This window comes from Schistocerca gregaria, chromosome 2 (genome assembly GCF_023897955.1).
Source record: "Schistocerca gregaria isolate iqSchGreg1 chromosome 2, iqSchGreg1.2, whole genome shotgun sequence".
NCBI lineage: Eukaryota > Metazoa > Arthropoda > Insecta > Orthoptera > Acrididae > Schistocerca > Schistocerca gregaria.
In genome coordinates, this window is record NC_064921.1 from 849,465,651 (window position 1) to 849,491,501 (window position 25,851).

General features: G+C 39.6%; 1 protein-coding gene across 1 annotated transcript; it reads right to left on the reverse strand.

Moving 5' to 3' along the window:
- Positions 1 to 5,181: 5,181 nt before the first annotated feature.
- LOC126335217 (NADH dehydrogenase [ubiquinone] 1 beta subcomplex subunit 10) lies at positions 5,182 to 25,568 on the reverse strand. The gene is made up of 4 exons (XM_049998244.1): positions 25,369 to 25,568; positions 25,089 to 25,224; positions 17,794 to 17,933; positions 5,182 to 5,643 (listed from the first exon to the last, which is right to left on the reverse strand). Exons 1-4 carry the CDS (start codon positions 25,457 to 25,459, stop codon positions 5,519 to 5,521), a joined length of 492 nt encoding a protein of 163 aa, XP_049854201.1. The 5' UTR covers positions 25,460 to 25,568; the 3' UTR covers positions 5,182 to 5,518.
- Between the last annotated feature and the right edge of the window lie 283 nt (positions 25,569 to 25,851).

Sequence of the window (25,851 nt, forward strand, 5' to 3'; positions counted from 1 at the left end):
TTTGTAAAAATTACAAATGATATACACCACACAAATCCCATACATTTAGACACTAATATTAATTATCAGAGTCCCATATCCTGTTATTACTCCTAATGAAAGTAAGTACAACATTCACCCGTCACACAGTACACTAAAAACAGAATTTACAGGAATGTATATACAAAATTCTTAGTGCAGATTTGTGTAGCAACAGCCCAATCTTGTTATTAAGCCTAACAGGCAAGGAAGTAATTGCTGCAAACAAACACTTCAGTCCGTAAGGTGTTATACAGGAAGCTGAGTGTGACACTTTGTGATGGCCAGACAGAGAATAACACTGTGCAAAATTCAAGATTTAACATGTTGTAATTGTATTACTGTCAGTGGCAGCGTTAGGCATCGGAGACATCGGCAACCGCTGATGGCCTCGCACCTGTGGAGGATCTTGCAAAAAACTTGTTGAAGCTGTTAAAATTTTAGCTACTTCACTATCAGTATTTTCGTATGTTACACGATTTGTGTGGGATATACCTGTCACGATCCAGCGCATGTGCACTAGACAGTAGTAATGCATGGAACTTATTAATACTAGAGAGGAAGCTGATCACCCTATTAAAGAAAGATGCATGTTAACGGAAAACACACGTACTTTTCTTTACACCGAATTCACAATCCACTTGGTATGCACAGTTTTTCCAAACTGACACGTTGATCCAACAACAAGCAAATGCAAAAATGCTCTGTGGAACAGAGAATACAGGCAGGAGCATTGACTTGGCCAGTAAAGGCAGCTCTCTGAAACCAATCCTACCAAGTGACACTTCACTCTTTTTTCAAGTTATTGAACTGGTGCAAGTGAACAACTGGCATCACTGAAGGTGTGTGTGTGTCTCTGTCTCTTGAGGCTCCTCCAGACATGATGATCTCAAAGGCATTTTGTGCAAAGTATGTTGGTAAGTACAGTAGAGTACTTCAAGTATTCAGAGTCATAGTATAGAGTGAGTAGGCTGTGCAATTACATGTATGGCAGAATATTAGATCTGGGAAAATAGGTATTTCCAGTAACAGATTTGCACCATCATGATTTAATTCAAAATGCTCCTCAACAAAACCTAGCGAAACCTGATGAAAGTTACCCCAAAGGTGCAAATATAAGGCGGTTTACTAAATTTCATTTTACTATAAAATTGAATAATGGCAAAAAGCAACATCACAGGTGATTAGCTTCCTCCATATCTCAAGACAAAGTTCATTGCTTTACATGTCGACTTTTTCACATTTGCAGACACAGATGGTGAAAGAAGGATGGTGTGACTGGAATGATCTGAGTAGGATATTGCAAATGCATGAATAAAGTCAAGGACACAAGGAGTGCATGAATAGATGGATGGAATTCTGTAAAGGAATCAAATACAGAAAAACGATAGACAAGGACAATGAGAGACTGACTAGGTAACCACAAAATTATTGGTATAAACTGTTTAAAGTCTCCTCAACTGGAGAACGTTTCGTTCAGTTTATTGTCATCACAGGAACAAGAGGAGAGTATTTAAAAAATGCATTTTAAAGGAACTAGAAAATAATGGCATAGGCATCCAGATCTGTCATCGACAGGGATACGATAATGGTATCAATATGGTTCGCATTAATAAAGAACAAGAATACTCAACATCAATCCACGAGCTTTCTTCATGCCGTGCAGGTGCCATTGTTGGAATTCGCTACTGCTAAACGCTGCTAACAATTCCACAACAGCTAAAAAGTTATCAGCTTCATCAATAAAGTTCATGTGGTTCAAAAAAATCAAGCAAGTGTTGTTGTTGTTTTTGTTGTTGTTGTCTTCAGTCCTGAGACTGGTTTGATGCAGCTCTCCATGCTACTCTATCCTGTGCAAGCTGCTTCATCTCCCAGTACCTACTGCAGCCTACATCCTTCTGAATCTGCTTAGTGTATTCATCTCTTGGTCTCCCTCTACAATTTTTACCCTCCACGCTGCCCTCCAAATGCTAAATTTGTGATCCCTTGATGCCTCAGAACATGTCCCTCCAACCGGTCCCTTCTTCTTGTCAAGTTGTGCCACAAACTCCACCTCTCCCGAATTCCATTCAACACTTCCTCATTAGTTATGCGATCAACCCATCTAATCTTCAGCATTCTTCCACAGCACCACATTTCGAAAGCTTCTGTTCTCTTCTTGCCCAAACTATTTATCGTCCACGTTTCACTTCCATAAATGGCTACACTCCATACAAATACTTTCAGAAACAACCACCTCACACTTAAATCTATACTTTATGTTAACAAATTTCTTTTCTTCAGGACCGTTTTCCTTGCCATTGCCAGTCTACATTTTACATCCTCTCTCCTTAGACCGTCATCAGTTATTTTGCTCCCCAAATACCAAAACTTCATTACTACTTTAAGTGTCTCATTTCCTAATCTAATTCCCACAGCATCACCCGACTTAATTCGACTACATCCCATTATCCTCATTTTGCTTTTGTTGATGTTCATCTTATATCCTCTTTTCAAGACACTGTCCGTTCCGTTCAACTGCTCTTCCAAGTCCTTTGCTGTCTCGGACAGAATTACGATGTCATTGGCGAACCTCAAAGTTTTTCTTTCTCCTCCATGGATTTTAATACCTACTCCGAATTTTTCTTTTGTTTCCTTCACTACTTGCTCAATATACAGACTGAATAACATCGGGGAGAGGCTACAACCCTGTCTCACTCCCCTCCCAACCGCCGCTTCCCTATCATGCCCCTCGACTCTTATAACTGCCATCTGCCTTCTGTACAAATTGTAAATAGCCTTTTGCTCCCTGTATTTTACCCCTGCCACCTTTAGAATTTGAAAGAGAGTATTCCAGTCAACATTGTCAAGATCTTTCTATAAGTCTACAAATGCTAGAAATGTAGGTTTGCATTTGCCCAATCCATCTTCTAAGACAAGTCGCAGCGTCAGTATTGCCTCACGTGCCCCAATACTTCCGCGGAATCCAAACTGATCCTCGCCGAGGTCTGCCTCCACCAGTCCCTCCATTCGTCTGCAAAGAACCCGCGTCAGCATTTTGCAGCTGCGACCCATTAAACTGATAGTCCGGCAATTCTAACATCTGTCAACACCTGCTTTCTCTGGGATTGGGATTATTATATTCTTCTTGAAGTCTGAGGGTATTTCGCCTGTCTCCAACATCTTGCTCACCAGATGGTAGAGTTTTGTCAGGACTGGCTCTCCCAAGGCCATCAGTAGTTCCAATGGAATGTTGTCTACTCCCGGGACCTTGTTTCGACTCAGGTCTTTCAGTGTTCTGTCACACTCTTCATGCAGTATCGTATCTCCCATTTCATCTTCATCTACACCTTCTTCCATTTCTATAATATTGTCCTCAAGTACATCGCCCTTGTATAGACCCTCTATATACTCTTTCCACCTTTCTGCTTTCCCTTCTTTGCTTAGAACTGGGTTTCCATCTGAGCTCTTGATATTCATGCAAGTGGTTCTCTTTTCTCCAAAGGTCTCTCTAATTTTCCTGTGGCAGTATCTATCTTCCCCCTAGTGAGATAAGCCTCTACATTCTTACATTTGTCCTCTACCCATCCCTGCTTAGCCATTTTGCACTTCCTGTTGATCTCATTTTTGAGACGTTTGTATTCCTTTTTGTCTGCTTCATTGACTGCATTTTTGTATTTTCTCCTTTCATCAATTAGATTCAATATTTCTTCTATTACCCAAGGATTTCTACTAGCTCTCATCTTTTTACCTACTTGATCCTCTGCTGCCTTCCCTACTTCATCCCTCAAAGTTACCCATTCTTCTTCTGCTGTATTTCTTTCCCCCAGTCCTGTCAATTGCTCCCTTATGCTCTCCCTGAAACTCTGTACAACCTCTGGTTCTTTTAGTTTATCCATGTCCCATCTCTTTAAATTCCCATTTTTTTGCAGTTTCCTCAGTTTTAATCTACAGGGCATAACCAATAGATTGTGGTCAGAGTCCACATCTGCCCCTGGAAATGTCTTACAATTTAAAACCTGGTTCCTAAATCCCTGTCTTACCATTAGATAATGTATCTAATACCTTCTAGTATCTCCAGGATTCTTCCATGTATACACCCTTCTTTCATGATTCTTGAACCAAGTGTTAGCTATGATTAAGTTATGCTCTGTGCAAAATTCTACCAGACGGCTTCCTCTTTCATTTCTCTCCCCCAGTCCATATTCACCCACTACGTTTCCTTCTCTCCCTTTTCCTACTCTCGAATTTCAGTCAACCATGAATGTTAAATTTTCGTCTTCCTTCACTACCTGAATAATTTGTTTTATCTCATCATACATTTCATAAATTTCTTCATCATCTGCAGAGGTAGTTGGCATATAAGCTTGTACTACTGTAGTAGGCATGGGCTTTGTGTCTATCTTGGCCAGAATAATGCGTTCACTATGCTGTTGGTAGTAGCTTACCCGCACTCCTATTTTTTGTATTCATTATTAAACCTACTCCTGCATTACTCCTATTTGATTTTGCATTTATAACCCTGTATTCACCTGACCAAAAGTCTTCTTCCTCCTGCCACCAAATTTCACTAATTCCCACTATATCTAACTTCAACCTATCCATTTCCCTTTTTCAATTTTCTAACCTACCTGCTCGATTAAGGGATCTGACATTCCACGCTTCAATCTGTAGAACACCAGTTTCCTTTCTCCTGATAAGCAAGTGTTGGGATCTTATAAAAACTAAATTGAAATTGACATTAAAACCTCTATCTGAAATGCGATGGGAAAGTAGGCTCGGAGCTGTAAAAGCGATATTTTTGTGTGAGTGACCTGAAAAATAGAACTGATGATTCTGAAACTCTTAGCGACTATGAAGGAGTCTTGAAGGAAATGTTAACTTTTGAGTTAACTGTCACAGTACACATGTGGTACGGGATTTTACCATTGAAAGTTGTTACTGATACTTTACGTTCATTTTGTGACTGGATTCAAGAACTCCCTAACACAGGACTTGAAACAAGTGTTGTTTGTAGAAAAAAGCAGTTACAAAACTGAGTCTCAGTTTCAAGAAAAACATATAGTACAGAAAAAACAAATGTTTGGTTATGAACAAATTGGTGAACATATACTATCTGCTGAAATGAAGTACAGAGTCAACATTTTTAAAACAATGATAGCCGCTGTAACAGTCGACACAATGTCGATTCAAAGCACTTTACTAAGAATGACATCAGAACCAAAGAAATGTTAACACTTTTTTCAGTTACAAATGTTAGAACTTATGACAGACTCAAATATCTGTGATTTAATCTGCAAGAACAATACAGTACATACAAACACCCAATCATAATATGGCAACTGTACAGTCGGTACAAACAGTAATGAGCATAAGGCACATATTTTTCAAAGGTCAAAGTCAATGTAAACTATTGTTTTAGCTATCAAATAAAGTATATTTATTATCATCATTTTGGAAACTCAAAAGAACTTTATTAATAATTTACAACAAGAACTACACAACTGCACCAACACGTCATTTATGCTGGCACATTTGTTTCTCGCATCCCTGAACCCACTGGTCCATGTCTGCGCTCCCATACCATTCGGTGTTTCTGCTTCATAAAGGCATCCCTGACATCTCCAACGAAACCAAGGTCACCATCTGCGAGGAAGCCAATAAGTGCTGTTACGTACACTACCGCAGGAAGTGCTACTGCATTTTGCATAACAAACTACCCTAATTAGCAACTAAATTAACACTAAAACACAACTAATGTCTGACACCAAACAATGAAGAATGTTACAGAAATATCTCTGTACTCATACTGTTTACAGCACACAGATTAACATCATCAGATCAAAGATCAAGATCAAACAGGCAACTCAATAAAATGTACATATTACTAACAATATCACATAATTTGAGTTCTAGGCAATATCCAACTTCTGCACATTTTGTATGCAACAATACAACTAGCATGCATAAATAATGTTAATTTTTCCATTTAACATTGTCTGGCTACAACTGCCCAGGAATTATTTATGTTGTTTAGTATGTTAATATGCATACACTATATACTTACTTAATATGTTATTTTACTAAATTTAAAAGAAAACAGTTGTGAAACTTTAATTTTGTGGGCAAGTGCTCTTGGTAGAGCACTTATCCACAAAAGGCACAGGTCCTGAGTTCGAGTCTCGGTCCAGCACACAGTTAATCTGCCAGAAAGTTTCATATCGACACACACTCCGCTGCAGAGTAAAAATTTCATTCTGAAAACAGGTACAGTGTATTTCAAAGGTTCCAAACCCATGTCATCTCATTACTATGGATCAACAGACTGAACATGTAACCTTAAAGGGAGAAAGAACGAAACTAACCCAAATGACTAAGATATTCAGATTCACAAGTTAAAGAAATACAGATGGCTACCAACTGAATGGAAATCGTAAAACGAAAGGAAAACTTTAAACAAGCTATTATACACAAGGATGGCTAAAATTGTGAGAGAAGGGATACATCTTGAGGAAGAATGGTGAATAAATAAAATTAAAAGGATGAATTGCTGCTCACCATATAGTGGATATGTCGATTCACAGATAGACACAACAAAAATACTGTTAAATAAGTAAGCTTTTGGCCAATTGGCTATCTTCCCAATTAGACATCACTCACACACACAACCACTGTCTCTGGCTGCCAAGGGCAGTTTGTGCTGATGAGAGAAGCAATCTGCGTGGTAGGATTAATGTGGAGGCTCAGACGGGGAGTGGGATGGATAGCAGGGAAGGGGTGAGGGCTGGTGGGGGGGTGGTGGGCAAAAAAAGGAGAAGTAAGAAGACTGTGGGTGCACAGGTGGAACAGAGAGGGCTGTGTAGTGCTGGAGTGAGAACAGGGAAGTGGACATATGGATGAAGGGCAGGATTAACAAAGGGTGAGGTTGGGAAGGTTAAAGGAATGTAGGATATATTGCAGGAAGAGCTCGATATTGTGCAATTCAGAAGAAACAATGTTGTATTGGGCAGCGTGCACAGCAACTCATTGGTGCAGCTGTTTCTTGGCCACATTTTATCAGCAGCCATTCGTGCGGACAGACAGCTTGCTGGTTGTCATGCCCATGTAGAATGCAGCACAGTGGTTGCAACTTAGCTTTTAGATCACATGACTGATTTCACATATAACCCTGCCTTTGATGAGACAGGTGATGCTTGTGACCTGACTGGGGAAGGTAATGGTGGGAGGACGTCTGGGGCAGGTCTTGCATCTAGGCATCAGAGATATGAGCCCATGAGGCAAGGGGTTGGAAGCAGAGGTTCCATCCCTAAACAACCACTGGAAAATTGCCATGCAAACAAATATATTACTTTAAATGTGTTCAATCCATACTTAGTTATGGCCACATCAAGAAAGAAATCGACCAGTATGCAATGAACATGTCTCTACACAAACATGAACCCAGATCCAGCTACCACTTACACCTCACGAGGAGAAAAGAAAAAAAAAACACAAACCCAAAATAGTGTGCCACACAATGGATTTAAATCGTATAATGAACTTCCACAATTTATCAGACTAAAGTGAAATACATGCCTTCTGGAATTCCTTAAAAATTAACTTTTAGAAAAATGTTTTTACAGTATCAAGGATTACTTGAAATGATAAATTATGTTGACAATTATGCCAATAATTAACTGGTATGATTAAAAAGTATTTCACAACACATGCAACAGAGTAAAATAAGGGAAATATTGGGTACAAATATGTATCATACTAAAGCAAATAATGATGTACCTATTTTGTCATCTGTATTTATAAACATTTATGAATGTGTGTTTCTGTACTGCATATACTTGTGTGTTAAGGATATCCATACAATTCCTAATGTCTACAGATGTTTGGATAAATAAATAAATAAATACATAAAATAAAAAATATCTTGTTTCAATTATTCTCATCCTTCATGAACTCTTCCACATAGTGGTAACATTTTAACAAAACCAACTGTACCAAAAGTACTGAAAGGCGATTAAAGAAGATTCTGTATCATGGTGGCATGTAACTTCTTTTCCATGTATGGAATGTTCTTAACTTTTAGGCTTTTGAAAAAGTTTGGTTTGCATACGCTGGGGAATTTGGCAACATAATTTCAAATAATTAAAAGGAAGCATAAAATTACCTTGTATCATATGAATGAGCAAATCAATTTTCTGTGAATAACTATGGTTTGCTGCATGAAATTTTATTATGCCTTAGATGTATAGATAGGGGACTATTGAAAGTTATAGGGTTTCTTTAGAATTCCTTGAAAAGTGCCTACAAGGCGGCCATGGATGAACAGTACACTACTTTCATTGTTCATTTCGGCAAAATAAATAGTTCCAAATGACAAGTCACCCCAGAATTAGGCTTCTTATATTTTTTGGATAAAACTCAAAACATATTACCACATTTTTTGTGTCCAACCCTGGACTTAGTTTTTCAATATGAATAACTCAGAAAGGCTTAGCAGTTAACTGAAATATTAAACTTACTTTACTCAGTGGTATTTTTCTCTAGACAAGAACTTTTTCAGAAATGGATAGTTTGTTTTAATCACATCATAAAATTCACCTCAAGAAAGTTCTGAATTAAATTATTATCCTTTTCCCGATGTTTCACTATAGATACAGAAAGTCTACCCCTTTCTGCAGTCCAAATGTTTGCCATAACTGAAAAAAATGCTCTCAACTAGAGCAGATGCACTTAATATCAACCTTTCCTTTATGTGCACCAGAACATTCTCCAGTACATGTTCATTGTTACTGTCATTACACAATTCCAAAAATGTGTGTTTCTGTTACACATTAACAGTAAACAAGCACTTTCATTTGTCAAGAACTGAACCATGAGACTTAAGAAGAAAAAGATGAGTTTTGTTGCTAAACTGCTAAGTGAAAAGTTGTGGTGGAACCAGTAGCCAGAAACATACCCAGAATGTCAAAAAATAATAAATTAAATTAGTAGGTTAAGATATCGACAGCATTATACTGGGAAGTCCTGAATGGAATATAGATTATGGAACAAGTAGAAGCTGTAAGTCGAACACACACATAAAGATTGCACACACGAGTGAGAACATGCATCTACATTCCCTAAATACTACATTGGCATGATGGAGGGGAAGGGGGAGGTATCCTGGGAGAGAGGCATTGAGAGAATGAAATAGGAATGTGGAACCAGTGGCTCCACACTGGCACAAGCAGGGGAAATCACACAGATCACATGAAGTGGAGGAGTTTGATGGGAGGGGGAAGATATAACAGAGGAGAAGGGAGCTCATGGTGAGAAAAGTGGAAATGTAGATTAAGTATGAAACATGGGGGTGTATGTGGAGATCAATGTAGGTCAGGGGCTACCAGGGAACAGGAGGGATGAAGAATCAAAGGATGTGTTCAAAGTCAGTTTTTGCCACCATAATTGATGCAAACAAAGAAATTAACTTAAAAAGCTTGTGTGTGAACCTAGATTTGTTGACTCTCCAAATGGTAACTTTAAAAATTTTCTCACCTAAATGTAATCTTACCTATGCCACCCACTTAACGCACTTGAAATCAAAAATTGAACCCTGTGGTGATGATTTCAGCATGTTGTTGTTGTGGTCTCCAGTCCAGAGACTGAATTGATGCAGCTTTCCATGCTACTCTATCCTGTGCAAGTTTCTTCATCTCCCAGTACCTACTGCAACCTACATCCTTCTGAATCTGCTTAGTGTATTCGTCTCTTGGTCTCCATCTACGATTTTTACCCTCCACACTGCCCTCCAGTACTAAATTGGTGCTCCCTTGATGACTCAGAACATGTCCTACCAACCGATCCCTTCTTCTAGTCAAGCTGTGCCACTAATTTCTCTTCTCCCTAATTCTATTCAATTCCCCTTCATTAGTTATGCGATCTACCCATCTAATCTTAAGGATTCTTCTATAACACCATATTCTGAAAGCTTCTATTAGCTTCTTGTCTAAATTATTTATCGTCCACATTTCACTTCCATACATGGCTACACACCATACATATACTTTCAGAAATGACTTCCTGACACTTAAATCTATACTCGATGTTAACAAATTTCTCTTCTTCAGAAACGCTTGCCTTGCCATTGCCAGTCTACATTTTATATCCTCTCTACTTCAACCATAATCAGTTATTTTGCTCCCCAAATACCAAAACTCCATTACTACTTTAAGTGTCTTATTTCCTAATCTAATTCCCTCAGCATCACCCGATTTAATTTGACTACATTCCATTATCCTGGTTTTGCTTTTGTTGATGTTCATCTTATATCCTCCTTTCAAAACACTGTCCATTCCGTTCAACTTCTCTTCCAAGTCCTTTGCTGTCTCTGACAGAATTACAATGTCATTGGCAAACCTCAAAGCTTTTATTTCTTCTCCATGGATTTTAATTCCTACTCCGAATTTTTCTTTTGTTTCCTTCACTGCTTGCTCAATATACAGACTGAATAACATCGGAGAGGCTACAACCCTGACTCACTACCCTCCCAACCACTGCTTCCCTAGTTTCTGTACAAATTGTAAAAAAGCCTTTTGCTCGCTGTATTTAACCCCTGCCACCTTCAGAATTTGAAATAGAGTATTCCAGTCAACATTGTCAAAAGCTTTCTCCAAGTATACAAATGCTAGAAACGTAGGTTTGCCCTTCCTTAATCTAGCTTCTTTAGATAAGTCGTAGGGTCAGTATTGCCTCACGTGTTCCAACATTTCTACGGAATCCAAACTGATCCTCGTCGAGGTCTGCCTCCACCAGTCCCTCCAATCATCTGCAAAGAACCCGCGTCAGCATTTTGCAGCTGCGACCCATTAAACTGATAGTCCGGTAATTCTAACATCTGTCAACACCTGCTTTCTCTGGGATTGGGATTATTATATTCTTCTTGAAGTCTGAGGGTATTTCGCCTGTCTCCTACATCTTGCTCACCATATGGTAGAGTTTTGTCAGGACTGGCTCTCCCAAGGCCATCAGTAGTTCCAATGGAATGTTGTCTATTCCCAGGGCCTTATTTCGACTCAGGTCTTTCAGTGCTCTGTCAAACTCTTCACGCAGTATATTATCTCCCATTTCATCTTCATCTACATCCTCTTCCATTTCCACAATATTGTCCTCAAATACATCGCTTTTGTATAGGCACTCTATATACTCCTTCCACGTTTTTGCTTTCCCTTCTTTGCATACAACTGTGTTTCCATCTGAGCTCTTGATATTCATGCATGTGGTTCTCTTTTCTCCATAGGTCTCTTTAATTTTCCTGTAAGCAGTATCTATGTTACCCCTAGTGATATATGCCTCTACATCCTTGCATTTGTCCTCTAGCCATCCCTGCTTAGCCATTTGCACTTCCTGTTGATCTAATTTTTGATACGTTTGTAGTCCTTTTTGCCTGCTTCATGTTCTGCATTTTTATATTTTCTCCTTTCATCAATTAAATTAAATATATCTTCTGTTACCCAAGGATTTCTACTAGCCCTCATCTTTTTACATACTTGATCCTCTGCTGCTTTCACTATTTCATCCCTCAAAGTTACCCCCATTCCTGTCAATCGTCCCCTAATGTTCTCCCTGAAACTCTGTACAACCTCTGGTTGAGTCAGTTTATCCACGTCCCATTTCCTTAAATTCCCACCTTTTTGCAGTTTCTTCAGTTTTAATCTACAGTTCATAACCAATAGATTGTGGTCAGAGTCCACATCTGCCCCTGGAAATGTCTTACAATTTAAAACCTGGTTTCTAAATTTCTGCCTTACCATTATATGATCTATCTGAAACCTCTGAGTGTCTCCAGGCCTCTCCCATGTCTACAACTTCTTTTATGATTCTTGAACCTAGTGTTAGCTATGATTTAGTTATTCTATGTGCAAAATTCTACCAGGCGGCTTCCTCTTCCATTTCTTACCCTCATTCCATATTCATCTACTACGTTTCCTTCTCTTCCTTTTCGTACTACCGAATTCCAGTCACCCATGGCCATTAAATTTTCGTCTCCCTCCACTATCTGAATAATTTCTTTTATCTTGTCATACATTTCATCAATCTCTTTGTCATCTGCAAAGCCAGTTGGCATAGGAACTTTTACTACTGTGGTAGGCGTGGGCTTCCTGTCTATCTTGGCCACAATGTGTCCACTAAGCTGTTTGTAGTGGCTAACCCACACTCCTATTTCTTTTATTCATTATTATTATACCTACTCCTGCATTACCCCTATTTGATTTTGTATTTATAACCCTGTATTCACCTGACCAAAAGTCTTGTTCCTCCTGCCACCGAACTTCACTAATTCACATGATACCCAAGTTTAACCTATCTATTTCCCTTTTTAAATTTTCTAACCTACCTGCCGGATTAAGCGATCTGACATTCCACACTCCGATCCGTAGAACGCCAGTTTTCTTTCTCCTGTTAATGACGTCTTCTTGAGTAGTCCCTGCCCGGGATCCGAATCGGGGACTATTTTACCTCCGGAATATTTTACCCAAGAGGACGCCATCATCATTTAACCATGCAGTAAAGCTGCAAGCCCTCGGGAAAAATTATGGCTGTGGTTTCCCCTTGCTTTAACGTGTTTGCAGTACCAGCACAGCAAGGCCGTTTTGGTTAGTGTTACAAAGCCAGATCAGTCAATCATCCATACTGTTGCCCCTGCAACTATTGAAAAGGCTGCTGCCCCTCTTCAGGAACCACACGTTTGTCTGGTCTCTCAACAGATGCCCCTCTGTTGTGGTTGCACCTACGGTACGGCTATTTGTATCGCTGAGGCACGCATGCTTCCCCACCAACAGCAAGGTCCATGGTTCATGGAGGGATTGCACAAAAGAGACAGAATTTATAAACTTAACAACCAGTTACTGACTGTTTGTAGAAAACCATCTACCAACTAGAGGTAATGCCTGCCCTTATACTGGCCACAAATCCATATAGTTAGGACGACAAGACGACTGTAGTTAACCCAATTATCTATGATACAAAACGAGTTAATAAGCAACCAGCTGTTTCCTGGAATTCTATTTATGTATTCATAAAATGGTCATAAATAAGGAAACATTAATTGCTTTTCAAACAGCACTATCAGCAGTAGAATGGCAGCCCAGACTACAGTAAATGGCATTTAAGGAGTTCTTCTAGACCATAAAAACCAAATTTGACGATATATATCTAAAGAACGCCAAAAAATGTCCTAAAAACACATTAACTGATGTTTCCTTTTAAAAGTTGAATTATTTCTGTAAATATTAACAGTTCCAGTTTACTATAATGTATTCACCTATTTTGATACTCTCCTAAGAAATGATCATGGTAGTGTGTATTATATTCAAATGTTTTATGTTTTTCATGTTATATTTTATGACTTTTTCCAAACCCATGAGTATCAGCTCATCTTTAGGCCTATGGAACAAACACTGAATCTAATCTAATCTGATGAATTCTTATACGCCTTCTAATAGAATATATATGGAATGTCCACAAAAGTTTTCAAGAAAATTGTCTATAAAACTGCTGACATATTAACTACAGTAATTAATAAGTGTTTCTCCGTTGTTATTTTCGGACGTTCTGAAACTTGCATGGACAGTACCTGTTTGTAAAAAGGGTGACCCAGGCATGATAGCAAGCTTCAAACAAACCTAAATAATTCCAGTCTTTCCTTTAGTCATTGAGACTGCAATAAAAGACCAAATCCCAAATTACTTTGAAATTAATGAACCCTTTACAGATGCACAACTCAGTTTCTGGAAACACAAGTCTTCAACAATAACAACACAAGGTCCGGTTACTAGGATAAAGCAGTTTTGAAGAAAAATAATCTTTAACTCTAACAACTTCATGACTTAAGTAAGGTGTATGACTGCATTCCCCACACGGTCCTTCCAAACGATCTGAACCTGGCAACCCTCATTTCTTATTTAGAAAACACAAGACAGAATGTATCTGTTCATGGAGTCTAATATTACATGCACAGGGTTCAGTAATGGACCATTCTTTTTCCAAGTTTTTGTAAATGATTTAAGCTCTCACAGACAGTTCTTGCAGTTTGCAGATGACAATTTTGTATGCAAAACACACCAGTGCATGCATAGCTCAAGAAGAAGCAGATATTTTGTTTGGTGTGACAAAGGAATGGTTTGCTATAAACAAAATGAAGATCATGGAAGACAACATCCAAAAATTGGTATTTAGCCTTAGTGGCAAAGGACCATTGAACTGTGAAAGGGCTGTGAAACTTCTGTGTTTTACGGCGATAGTAGACTTTGGCAACGACACACCACGCATGTGTGTGAAAAAACTCTCACAAGTCATAGACCTCCTGAGAAAACAAACATGAGACAACTGATCAGTACCCACTAATACTATGTTATTCACTATTTTGTAGCCATATCAGCTATGGCCTGTTGCTATGGGATCAGCTTGACAAGCATCAGTCCTCCTCATCATCAAACCCACTAACAAGCAACAGTACCTCCATTATGACAGCTGCCACCCATTCCATATCAAACAGTCTCTCCCCTACAGCTTAGGTCTTCATGGCAAACGAATCTGCTCCAGTCCTGAATCCCTGAACCATTACACAACGCATCCCGCAACTACACTCCCGACCTGCTATAGAAGCAAATAGCTAGAGCCACTTCTTCATCCCCTCAAACCCAGAACCTCTCACAGAAGAACCCCAAAAGTGCCCCACTTGTGACAGGATACTTTCCGGGACTGGATCAGACTCTGAATAAGGCTCTCCAGCAGGGATACAACTTCCTCAAATCCTGCCCTGAAATGAGATCCATCCTTCATGAAATCCTTCCCACTCCACCAAGAGTGTCTTTCCACTGTCCACCTAACCTTCGTAACCTCTTGGTTCATCCCTATGAAATCCCCAAACCACCTTCCCTAACCTCTGGCTCCTACCCGTGTAAACGCCCCCAGTGTAAAACCTGTCCCATGCACCCTCCCACCACCACCTACTCCAGTCCTGTAACCCGGAAGGTGTACACGATCAAAGGCAGAGCCACGTGTGAAAGCACCCACGTTATTTACCAACTGACATGACTACACTGTGAAGCCTTCTATGTGGGAATGACCAGCAACAAACAGTTCATTTGCAGGAATGGACATAGGCAGACAGTGTTTGTTGGTAATGAGGATCACCCTATGGTGAAACATGTCTTGGTGCACAGCCAGCACATCTTGGCACAGTGTTACACTGTCCGGGTTATCAGGATACTTCCCACTGACACCAAGCTATCAGAACTCACGAGATGGAAACTTGCCCTTCAATATATTCTCTCTTCTCGTTACCCACCAGGCCTCAACCTCCGCTAATTTCAAGTTGCCGCCCTCGTACCTCACCTGTCATTCAACAACATCTTTGCCTTTGTACTTCCGCCTCGACTGACATCCTTGCCCAACCTCTTTGCATTTACATATGTCTGCCCGTGTGTGTGTGTGTGTGTGTGTGTGTGTGTGTGTGTGTGTGTGTGTGTGTGCACGCACGGTGTATACCTGACCTTTTTTTTCCCCTCTAAGGTAAGTCTTTCCGCTCCCGGGATTGGAATGACTCCTTACCTTCTCCCTTAAAACCCACATCCTTTCATCTTTCCTTTTCCTTCCCTCTTTCCTGACAAAGCAGCCGCCGGTTGCGAAATCTCAAATTTTGTGTGTGTATTTGTGTGTTTTATTCTTTGTGCCTATCTACCGGCGCTTTCCCGATTGGTAAGTCTTGGAATCTTTGTTTTTAATATATTTTTCCCATGTGGAAGTTTCTTTCTATTATATATATATAAGCGCCAACACACACACAGAATTTCGAGCTTTCGCAACCGGTGGCTGCTTCGTCAGGAAAGAGGGAAGGAAAAGGAAAGATGAAAGGATGTGGGTTTTAAGGGAGAGGATAAGGAGTCATTCCAATCCCGGGAGCAGAAAGACTTACCTTAGGGGGAAAAAAGGATAGGTATATACTCGCGCACACACACATACACGCATATCCATCCATACATACACAGACACAAGCAGACATATTTAAAGGCAAAGAGTTTGGGCAGAGATGTAGGTCAAGGCGGAAGTGTGGAGGCAAAGATGATGTTGAATGACAGGTGAGGTATGAGTGGCGGCAACTTGAAATTAACGGAGATTGAGGCCTGGTGGATAACGAGAAGAGAGGATATACTGAAAGGCGAGTTCCCATCTCCGGAGTTCGGATAGGTTGGTGTTGATGGGAAGTATCCAGATAACTCTGATGGTGTAACACTGTGCCTAGATGTGCTGGCCGTGCACCAAGGCATGTTTAGCCACAGGGTGATCCTCATTACCAACAAACACTGTCTGCCTGTGTCCATTCATGCGAATGGACAGTTTGTTGCTGGTCATTCCCACATAGAAGGCTTCACAGTGTAGGCAGGTCAGTTGGTAAATCACGTGGGTGCTTTCACACGTGGCTCTGCCTTTGATCGTGTACATCTTCCGGGTTACAGGACTGGAGTAGGTGGTGGTGGGAGAGTGCATAGGACAGGTTTTACACCGAGGGCAGTTGCAAGGGTAGGAGCCACAGGGTAGAGAAGGTGGTTTGGGGATTTCATAGGGATGAACCAAGAGGTTACGAAGGTTAGGTGGACAGCGGAAAGACACTATTGGTGGAGTGGGGAGGATTTCATGAAGGATGGATCTCATTTCGGGGCAAGATTTTAGGAAGTCGTATCCCTGCTGGAGAGCCACATTCAGAATCTGATCCAGTCCCGGGAAGTATCCTGTCACAAGTGGGGCACTTTTGGGGTTCTTCTGTGAGAGGTTCTGGGTACGAGGGGATGAGGAAGTGGCTCTGGTTATCTGCTTCTGTACCAGGTCGGGAGGGTAGTTGCGGGATGCGAAAGCTGTTTTCAGGTTGTTGGTGTAATGGTCCAGGGATTCAGGCCTGGAGCAGATTTATTTGCCACGAAGGCCTAGGCTGTAGGGAAGGGACCGTTTGATATGGAATGGGTGGCAGCTGTCATAATGGAGGTACTGTTGCTTGTTGGTGGGTTTGATGTGGACGGATGTGTGAAGCTGGTAATGGCCAGGAATGAAGGAGTGAAGGAATGAGTCCTGAATAAAGGAGAAGACTGGAGCAAGGAGAAGACAGAGATGGTGTCAGGACAGAAGACAACGGAGAGGTTTACGTTCCAAACAGACCTGGTCAGAGGCTGGAAACTGTCCAAGATGATGTTATTAAGTATTATACTATACTTATGCTAACTTGTTATTGTATTAGAATTGTGCATAATCTCAACTTAGTAACACTGACACAGTCTGTCCAGTCATGACTGAAGAATAGCGTAAGTATAGTGATAAAAGTTAATAAAAAAATTCTCTTGGCCGCAGATGGTAGTGGCCATTTATTTGGGTGCCCACATAAAAACTGGGTCTTATGCATCCGTGAAGTCTCCCCTGACCAGGGGACTTCACCCCTTTTCCTAAACCTCAACAGCACTTTTCCTTCATCCTCCCTTCCCTCCCACCTTTCTGCCAGTAGGAGCCACTGGCTCCAAAAGCTTCCAAATTACAATATCTTCTATATGTTCATTCTGTCACTGCTTGGTGAGTAGATTTTTATCTATCCAGTTACATGAAACAGGTTTTGAGATTGTTTTCTCCAGTTTAGGCTGAAATACATTTCCACTCAATAACATTTTCAAATTGGGCAATACAAAAACAAAAAGCCATGTTCAATGTTAATGATATATGTACTATTCAAGAGCATATTTAAATAAAGTTATGGGAAAGCAGTAATATTAAACTCACATTTAATGAACCAATTTTCTGCAGCCTTGTTGTACTGATCCAGAAGCAGTTTACATTTAGGCACATGATCTGGAGTTTCATAATGCACACAGTCCTCATACCTCTGTCTCAGTATGCTCAAGATTTCACTCTCCACCATTCTAGAAGAAATAATACATTCCTTGTTGAATTTCACATGCTAGACACAGAAGAATGATAAGGTGAACACAAGCCGAGCATTCTTAAAGTTAAATATAATTCCATACATAATTTAATTTAGGTATACCTTAAAGCATAACCTTTTATTAATTCCCTCAAAGACCACGTGCTGTGCCTTTATTTCAGAACAGAAACCATTATTAAAGCAACTACTCCAAACTGGTGGTGCAACTCAACATCAGAAGGTAGTTCAAATCATATAATATTTTTAAAATGTTGCTATCTTGCTTTCAGCTGTTTGCATTTTATTTCACAACTGCAGTTGCAGCATTAAGAGATTTTCAAGCATAAGATTTTGACATACAGGTTTATGTTACGCCTTTATGTCAAAACCCTGCACCTGTAAATGGCTCAATGCCGAAATTTCAACCATAAAACAAAAATTTAACAGCTAAAAGCAAGATGGCTACATTTAAAAACTTTATAGAAGTTGTGCACCTATATTACAAGGAAGTGATTCATTATTTTAGCATGAGTGGTGATGTGATAAGCAAATAACTAAGCAAAAAACTATGTGCAAGAGACAAAGTAATGTTGATAACCATTACCACCACTATCCATCCATTTGGAAATGCAAGAGCTGACAAAATCATCACAACTTCTCACGTGATTGGAAACAGCGCATGGAATTAAGTGCCCGTTTCAAAGGAAAGCCTTCATACCACACCCTTGCCTCTCAATTGTCCACACTCACTGGCACAGACGGGCAAACAACTGACGCACAGGCAGTCAGGTCATAGCCCACGCCATCCTCCTGGATTCTCTGTGAGGTAGCCAAATGCGTCACATATGTGCAGTATGCGTGCAAATGGACTGCCTATACCAGATGCTCCCGCCTGAAGGTGGAATGGGGCCATCGGGGAGTGCCATGCCCTATGGGGCTGCGTTGGAACATCCTGTTCTATACCACACCACAGATTGTGAGAGAATAGTGCCACACCTATGCACTGCTTAATATTTGCCTTTTGAAAGCTATCACATAATCAGAGAATTGTGTCACAATGTCACTTTAGAATAAATTATTGCATTTTGCGATATTTTATTCTTTCTTCCTTTAATAGCCTAAAATAATTATTTGTTGCCCATTACCATGATGTGTTATCATGATTTGTTATTAGGTTCTACATACTCTGTATGTATTTATAGATACCTGTTTCAATCAAGAGATGTACCACTTTTGTAATTTGGTCATGGGTGCATGGAATGTAGACCAAAGGCCAACGCAATAAAATAAAATCAAAGAATATGGATCCTGCACACATTACTTGATTTTTACAAAAATAAAATCAAAGAACTTTGACTGTGCACAATAACTGGTTTTTAAGGCTTAAATATTATGAAAGCTTGGCACGCTGCAAAGTGAGGTAAAACAAAGTTAGTAAATAAATCAACAGGACACAAATAATGTACCCAAAACTCCTCATGAACAACGTAGAACAGACATTTGGAAACATATTGCAGCAGCCACATTTCTCAATTTCGGCCTTATTGCCTATTGTGTATCGGTTGCTTGCACCCAGCTGCCACATTGCACACACACTGCAGTAGCAAAAATGTGGATATGGTTTTGAATGGTAATGCTTCTCACGTATTTTAATGCAATCCAGCTGTATTCATGACTGATCTCTTGCATTATGGTTCATACAATGGTATTAATTTTCTGGGCTTGCTCATGACAACAGCTGCCGTTCACTTGTTATAATGGAAGAACAGCTCATAGGCACTGATATTTTATTAAAATCACTGTCCTCAAAACAGACAATGAATTATATGTTGCAGGAATCTTAACAGTTCTAACAAGCCTTGTGCCTGCACAACTTTGGACATGAAGTGTGCTAGAAATCTAGTACTGGTAATTTGACTGTAGTAAAATGTGTCATATTCTCATTTCTTACCTATTCTGTGACAGTGACAATTTAGATTACTTTTAGATAGAATGGAGGACGCTTGAGGTCTTAAAGTCAGATATACAGTGGTAACAGGAGCCGCAGCGCAAGAACATGGAAGGAAACTGGCCTCGCTCTTCTTAAAGAAACAACCCCAACATTTGCCTTTAGCAATTTGAGAAAACCACAAAAAAGCTAATTCACATTGGCCAGAAGGTATCTGAACTTTCTTCCTCCCAAATAAAGTATAATATCTTAAAACTTCACCTTAAGAGAACAACACTGGAAGTAATGGCGCATAATAATTCTTTTTCTTGTGCCTGTGTTCCATATTCACGCTGGGTCAGCATGGTTATATGAACTGTAGCAGTTACCGCATAAGGTAATTTTAGTGTGAAATTTGTGGCAGTGGATTGCAGCCATAACTAAGTCAGGTGCGGGCTTGTTGATGATAACTTTGTGCAATGTGAAGTAGCCCAGTATGTCGGGCTGACATGGGTGCAAGAGTTGCCAAAATGGCATGCTCAGCAGGACTGCAAGTAACTCTTGCCACAAACCACCACTGAAATCAGCACACCGGTGCTAATCTAGTATGTGTCAATACACGACTTGAAAAGGTATATTTGCAAAACATATACACACTGCTAAGTATAAATAGGAGGCAGTCAAGTAATGCCAGTGTCTTTAGTGTTACATCTCTCATTGATGATGGGGCTGTGCCACATGAAGCTTCTGATGGGGGACCACAGTTCCAGTCTGTGGCAGGGCCACAATTCAACCCCAAGATTGCACAGGACTCCAAGCTAGTCAGGAGCAGGCCAGACCAGACCAGGCCTCCTAGCAGCTTGGTTGAATCCTGCCTGTAGGCAGGGGATTGCATTCCAGCTGCTGCAGAGGACATCCGCCATCTAAGAGAGCAGATCAGCAGGGCGTCAGTGCCACTTGTCACTGGAGGCCAGCGTACAACTGCCATCAAAGAGTTCATTGCTGGGGTAGTGTGTCTTGCTGGGGCTGTTGCAACTGGACCACAGGCAACAGAGCTGTATCCTCAGCAAAGTACATCGACCAAACAGCCAAGAGAGCGGAATTCGACATGAGTGCAATGAGGGAAACCTGTACTGTCTGGGGCAAAAGAGGAAAAAATGTTTACAGATTGGCCCAGCTTCTCTCTGTAGCTGTGCACTCCCCTGTGCCCTGGCCCACAGCCTACACCCCAGCATCCCCGTACCTCTGGTGATTTCAGAATGCATCTGACAGGTTATATTTAAAGGGTGGTCTGGATGCCCTTCCAGTCACCACTCCGATGTTATCCATTATGCTAGATTTTAAAATTTCTAGACAGAATGTAATGTAATTTCTACACAGCATGTAATGTTCATTTTGTGCCCACCTCATCTTCTGCATTTTCCTAAAGCACCATATTTCAGAAGCTTCTGTTCTGTTCTTGACTGAACTGTTTATTGCTCACATTTCTCTTCCAAACAAGCCTACATTCCAGGCAGATATATTCAGAAGAGACTTCGTAACTTTGAAATCTATATTCAAAGTTAGAAAATTTCTCTTCCACTTTTCTTGCCACTACCAAGTAGAAGAGCTCATCCACTGTTAGTGTCTCATTTCCTAATCTAATTCCCTCAGTATCACCCAATTTAATTCCACTACATTCCATTACCCTTCTTTTGCTTTTGTTAATTCTCATCTTATATCTTCCTTTCAAAACACTGTCTATTCTGTTTAACTGCTCTTCCAAATTCTTTGGAGCCTCTGACAAAATGACAAGGTCACGGCTTTTATTTCTCCTTACTTGAAATGTAATTCCCTCCCCAAATTTCAGCTTTATTTCCTTTACTGCTTGCTCCTTGTATAGATTGAACGACATCTGGTCTCATTGCCTCCTCTAGCACTGCTTCGCTTTCATGGCCCTCAACTCATAACTGCCATCTGTTTTCTGCACAAGTTGTATTCACCATTTCACTCCCTGTATTTTATTCTTGCTACCTTCAGAACTTCAAAGTGTGTATACCAGTCAACAATGTCAAAATCTTTATGTGTACAAGTGCTATAAACATATGTTTGGCTTTCCTTAACCTGTTTTCCAAGAAAAGTTGTAGGGTCAGTATGGTCTCGTGTGTGCCAACATTTCTGTGGAATCCAAATTGATCTTCCCCGAGTTTGGCTTCTACCATTTCTCCATTCTTCCTTAAAGAATTTGCGTTAGTATTTAGCAACCATGACTTATTAAACTGACAGTTCAGCAACACTCAGACTTGTCAGCATCTGCTTTCTTTGTAATTGGAATTATTACTCTCTTGTTAAACCATCTCTTACATCTTGTACACCAGGAGGAATAATTTTCTCATGGCTGGCTCTCCCAAGGATATCAGTAGTTCTGATGGAATGTACTCTACTCCTGTGGCCTTTTATTGACTTAGGTCCTTTAGTGCTCTGTCAAATTATTCTTGCAGTATCTCCCATCTCTTCCTCATCTATGTCCTCTTCTCTTTGTTTAGCACTGATTTTCCATCTGAGCTCTTTATGGTCATTACATGGTTCTCTTTACTCCAAAGGCCTCTTTAGTATCCTGTAGATGGTATCAGTCTTACTCCTAGTGACATATGCTTTTATGTCCTTACATTTGCCCTCTAGCCATTCCTGTTAGCCATTTTGCGCCTCCTATCAATATCGATTTTTAGACATTTTCGTATCATCTTCCAAATGCCAGACAATTTACTTCTATTTTAAATCTTCCTGATTTTATCCGTTTTTACTACAGTTTTTGTCATCTTGTTCCTATATCTCTTGCCACCTTTCCAAATTCAAAGTGAAAGAAATCCCAACCCCTTTGTCGGATGTCGGTTCATATTACCAACAGTTGCACGAATTTGACTTGTTCCAAAGAAAATTTCTTCTGACAAAGTCTTGGTACTCTTTACTCAGATGAAGCTAAGCTTGTAGGTGGTAAATAGCACACTAGCTTAATACTGACCACACAGAGGGTGATACTGTATAATGGAAGTGGAAAGATGAATAGCTATGTGATATAGCACTTGCTAAGCTAAATTTGAACACTCCTGATAAAGTCAAGAGAAATTTTATTAGCCTGGTGGCACCTATTTTGCCATTACACAGTAGTGGTTCAAAGCTCCGCTTCATCTGAAAGGTTCCATATTGAAATTTAATTGTCACACAGAAATTCCTTGTCCAGTCACATGAGACAGCTGCATAAGATATTACCAATATGCTACTCTTTCTAATGCTAAGATGTAATTGTTTGGATTAAGACAATACAAGGATATCACAAATGTTTACATAACATGAGATCCACAATTTTAACACACATTAGTCCACGATCTGCAACTCTATGGTGAATAGTTCAATTTTTTCAGATCATAACCCTGTTCTCTAGAGCTCCTGTATAAAAATTAAGTAGAAGTCCCAACCTTTGACAGCACTACTGATTTGTTTAAACAATAAGGACCATAAAACCATTCTCTTCAGTAAGATTACTGAATGGCAACATTGGAGGTTAGCAGTTCCCAACTAATCAATTATTTTGGAAGGAAAATAAATTGAGAAGTGTTTATTGACATTCTGAGAGAAATTTTCAGTATTTTCACGAAGACAAAAATGTAGATATGGTTCTCCTTAAAACAATGTGTCGCATTTAAAAGTTCAATTTACTAATAATGTTGTACTGGACTGATCCATGATATTGAATGTAGTAAAGCCAATGAAAAAGATCAATCCCCAAGTGTTAATATTAAGGAGGGGCGTGTAAGACTGGTACCATAGTAGTCTTTTTTTAGAATGAGTTAGAAACATATCAGTAAACAAAATTAGTTGCATTATGAATTTTGGTTCCAGCTTTAACATGATACCAATCACAGTAATAACTGGAGCATCTTGTCGTAAGTATGGGGTCCCAAGAGAAATTAATAGCATGAACAAACAACAATAGTTACAGAAGCTGTCCAAGTGGGCACTCCAATAGCTACTGCAGCCAAAGATTATGGTGGTCCAGTGGATAACATTGTGATACAGACTGAGTGACAAGTCCCAAATTATTTAAGTTTAGTCCTTCAACCATATGGATGAGAATGAAAAAAATATTCCAGTCCAGTAGCTTTTGTCAACCACAACAGATCACTATCCAGTAACAAAGGAAATACTGTTGGGCAGTGTACAGCAAATAATTAGTAAAATGAGAGGACAAAATCAATTTACTAACAAAAGACTAAACACAGTGGTCACACCATTTTTGAATAAGGAAGGGGAAAAAACACATCCTCTTCTAAATGACAAAAATTTGACTATTCCCACGGAAATGTAACTGAGCAACAACTTTGTAACTGGTTTGCAGAAAGAGAATAGCCTTTGGAAAAAAAAATTAGAAAATTACAAAACTCGAGCTTTCGATTTAGATTTGAGTGCACTTTTTTGTTTTGTTTTGCCTCCTAAAGGGAGGAAATGATCTCATGTGTGAGGAATAAAGTTGTATACAGTGTTGCTAATGAAGGATATCGAAAAAGCTGACTACACCTTTAACAGCAAGGCTACTGGTAAGCTTGCTCCACTTACAACTGTTATTTCATTTGAAAGAACTGGTAGTGCAACAGCTAACAGCATACAAAGAGGGAGGGTTAGTGGTCAAGCACAAAGCTCTGTTTAGCCCAGAAGTGTCTAATCAGAAGACTCTCTGTCGCAGAGTGAAAATTCATTATAGAAGTAAGTAGAGTACACAAATCTCTTCACTATACTGTCGAAGAGTGGTGTTTCTGCCTTAATACAGCACATAAATAGGGAGTCTCAGCACGAGGATGCAAATGTTGATAAATTATATTTTAACAATATTAAACGGCTATCAATTTACACAAAACACTGGTATGGGTGAAAATGCAGATTTGTACAGCTCCCTTTCTCAATTCAACATAATCCAATGACTCCTATTAGATTGTTAGGGTGTGTTTCAATGTCACTCAGAATAAGTGTTCCATTCTTTGTGTGTCTGGGGTATAGTCTTGTTTGGAAGTGAAATGTGGGCAATAAACAGCATGGCTAAGCAGAAAGATAAGCTTTTGAAATTTGTTGTTATAGAAGAATGCTATTAAGAGTGTGTGAGTGTGTGTGTGTGTGTGTGTGTGTGTGTGTGTGTGTGTGTGTGTGTGTGTGTGTGTGTGTGTGTGTGTGTGTAATGCTTTGCGACATACATACTTGTCTCTCTTGAACTGTGCATTAGCCTCTAAGTAGCACACAGCGTCGTCCGTATAGCATTCATCTATTGTTGGGACACGTCTCATTTTACGATGATACCAATAATAAGTGGGTCGATTTGGTTCGACTACCTTTTCTAGAAAAATAGATAATAATAATTTTTCATTATATGGGAAATACATAAAATTATGCAAAATTTCCCTAGAAAACAACGAACTAATCTAACATTATTTGCATTGTTATTAACGTCAAAACAAATGCTCAAGATTATTTCGAATACCTCTAAACCATATTACGGGGCCTTCAACTACTGATGAAACTGCATTAGCAAATCTTTGCATCGGATTTCTTCCTGGTGGATTGTCACCCATTATAATTGGATTTGTGTACACTATCCTACACTTTAAACCCACACCTTCAACTTCCACCTTCACCTACTGGTCTCCTGCAGACGATCCGCAGATGTTACGTAATAATTACACTGTAGGTCCAGAGGTGTTACAAACAGAGTAGTGCCGTTCGTATTTTTTTAGTGCTTGTTTGATAATAAATCTGTCGTATTAAATTCCTTAATTGACTGGAACTTGTATGAATAGAGAAATCTGTTAGTTGATGAGACTAATAACACTGTCTTCTCATATATTTAACACATATTTTTATTTCGAAAACCGTCATATATGTCGCCGACATATTTTAGTATATAATTTTGTACACACCTGTTCATGGAATTGGTGTGCAAATAATACGTTTCCAATATCTCTGC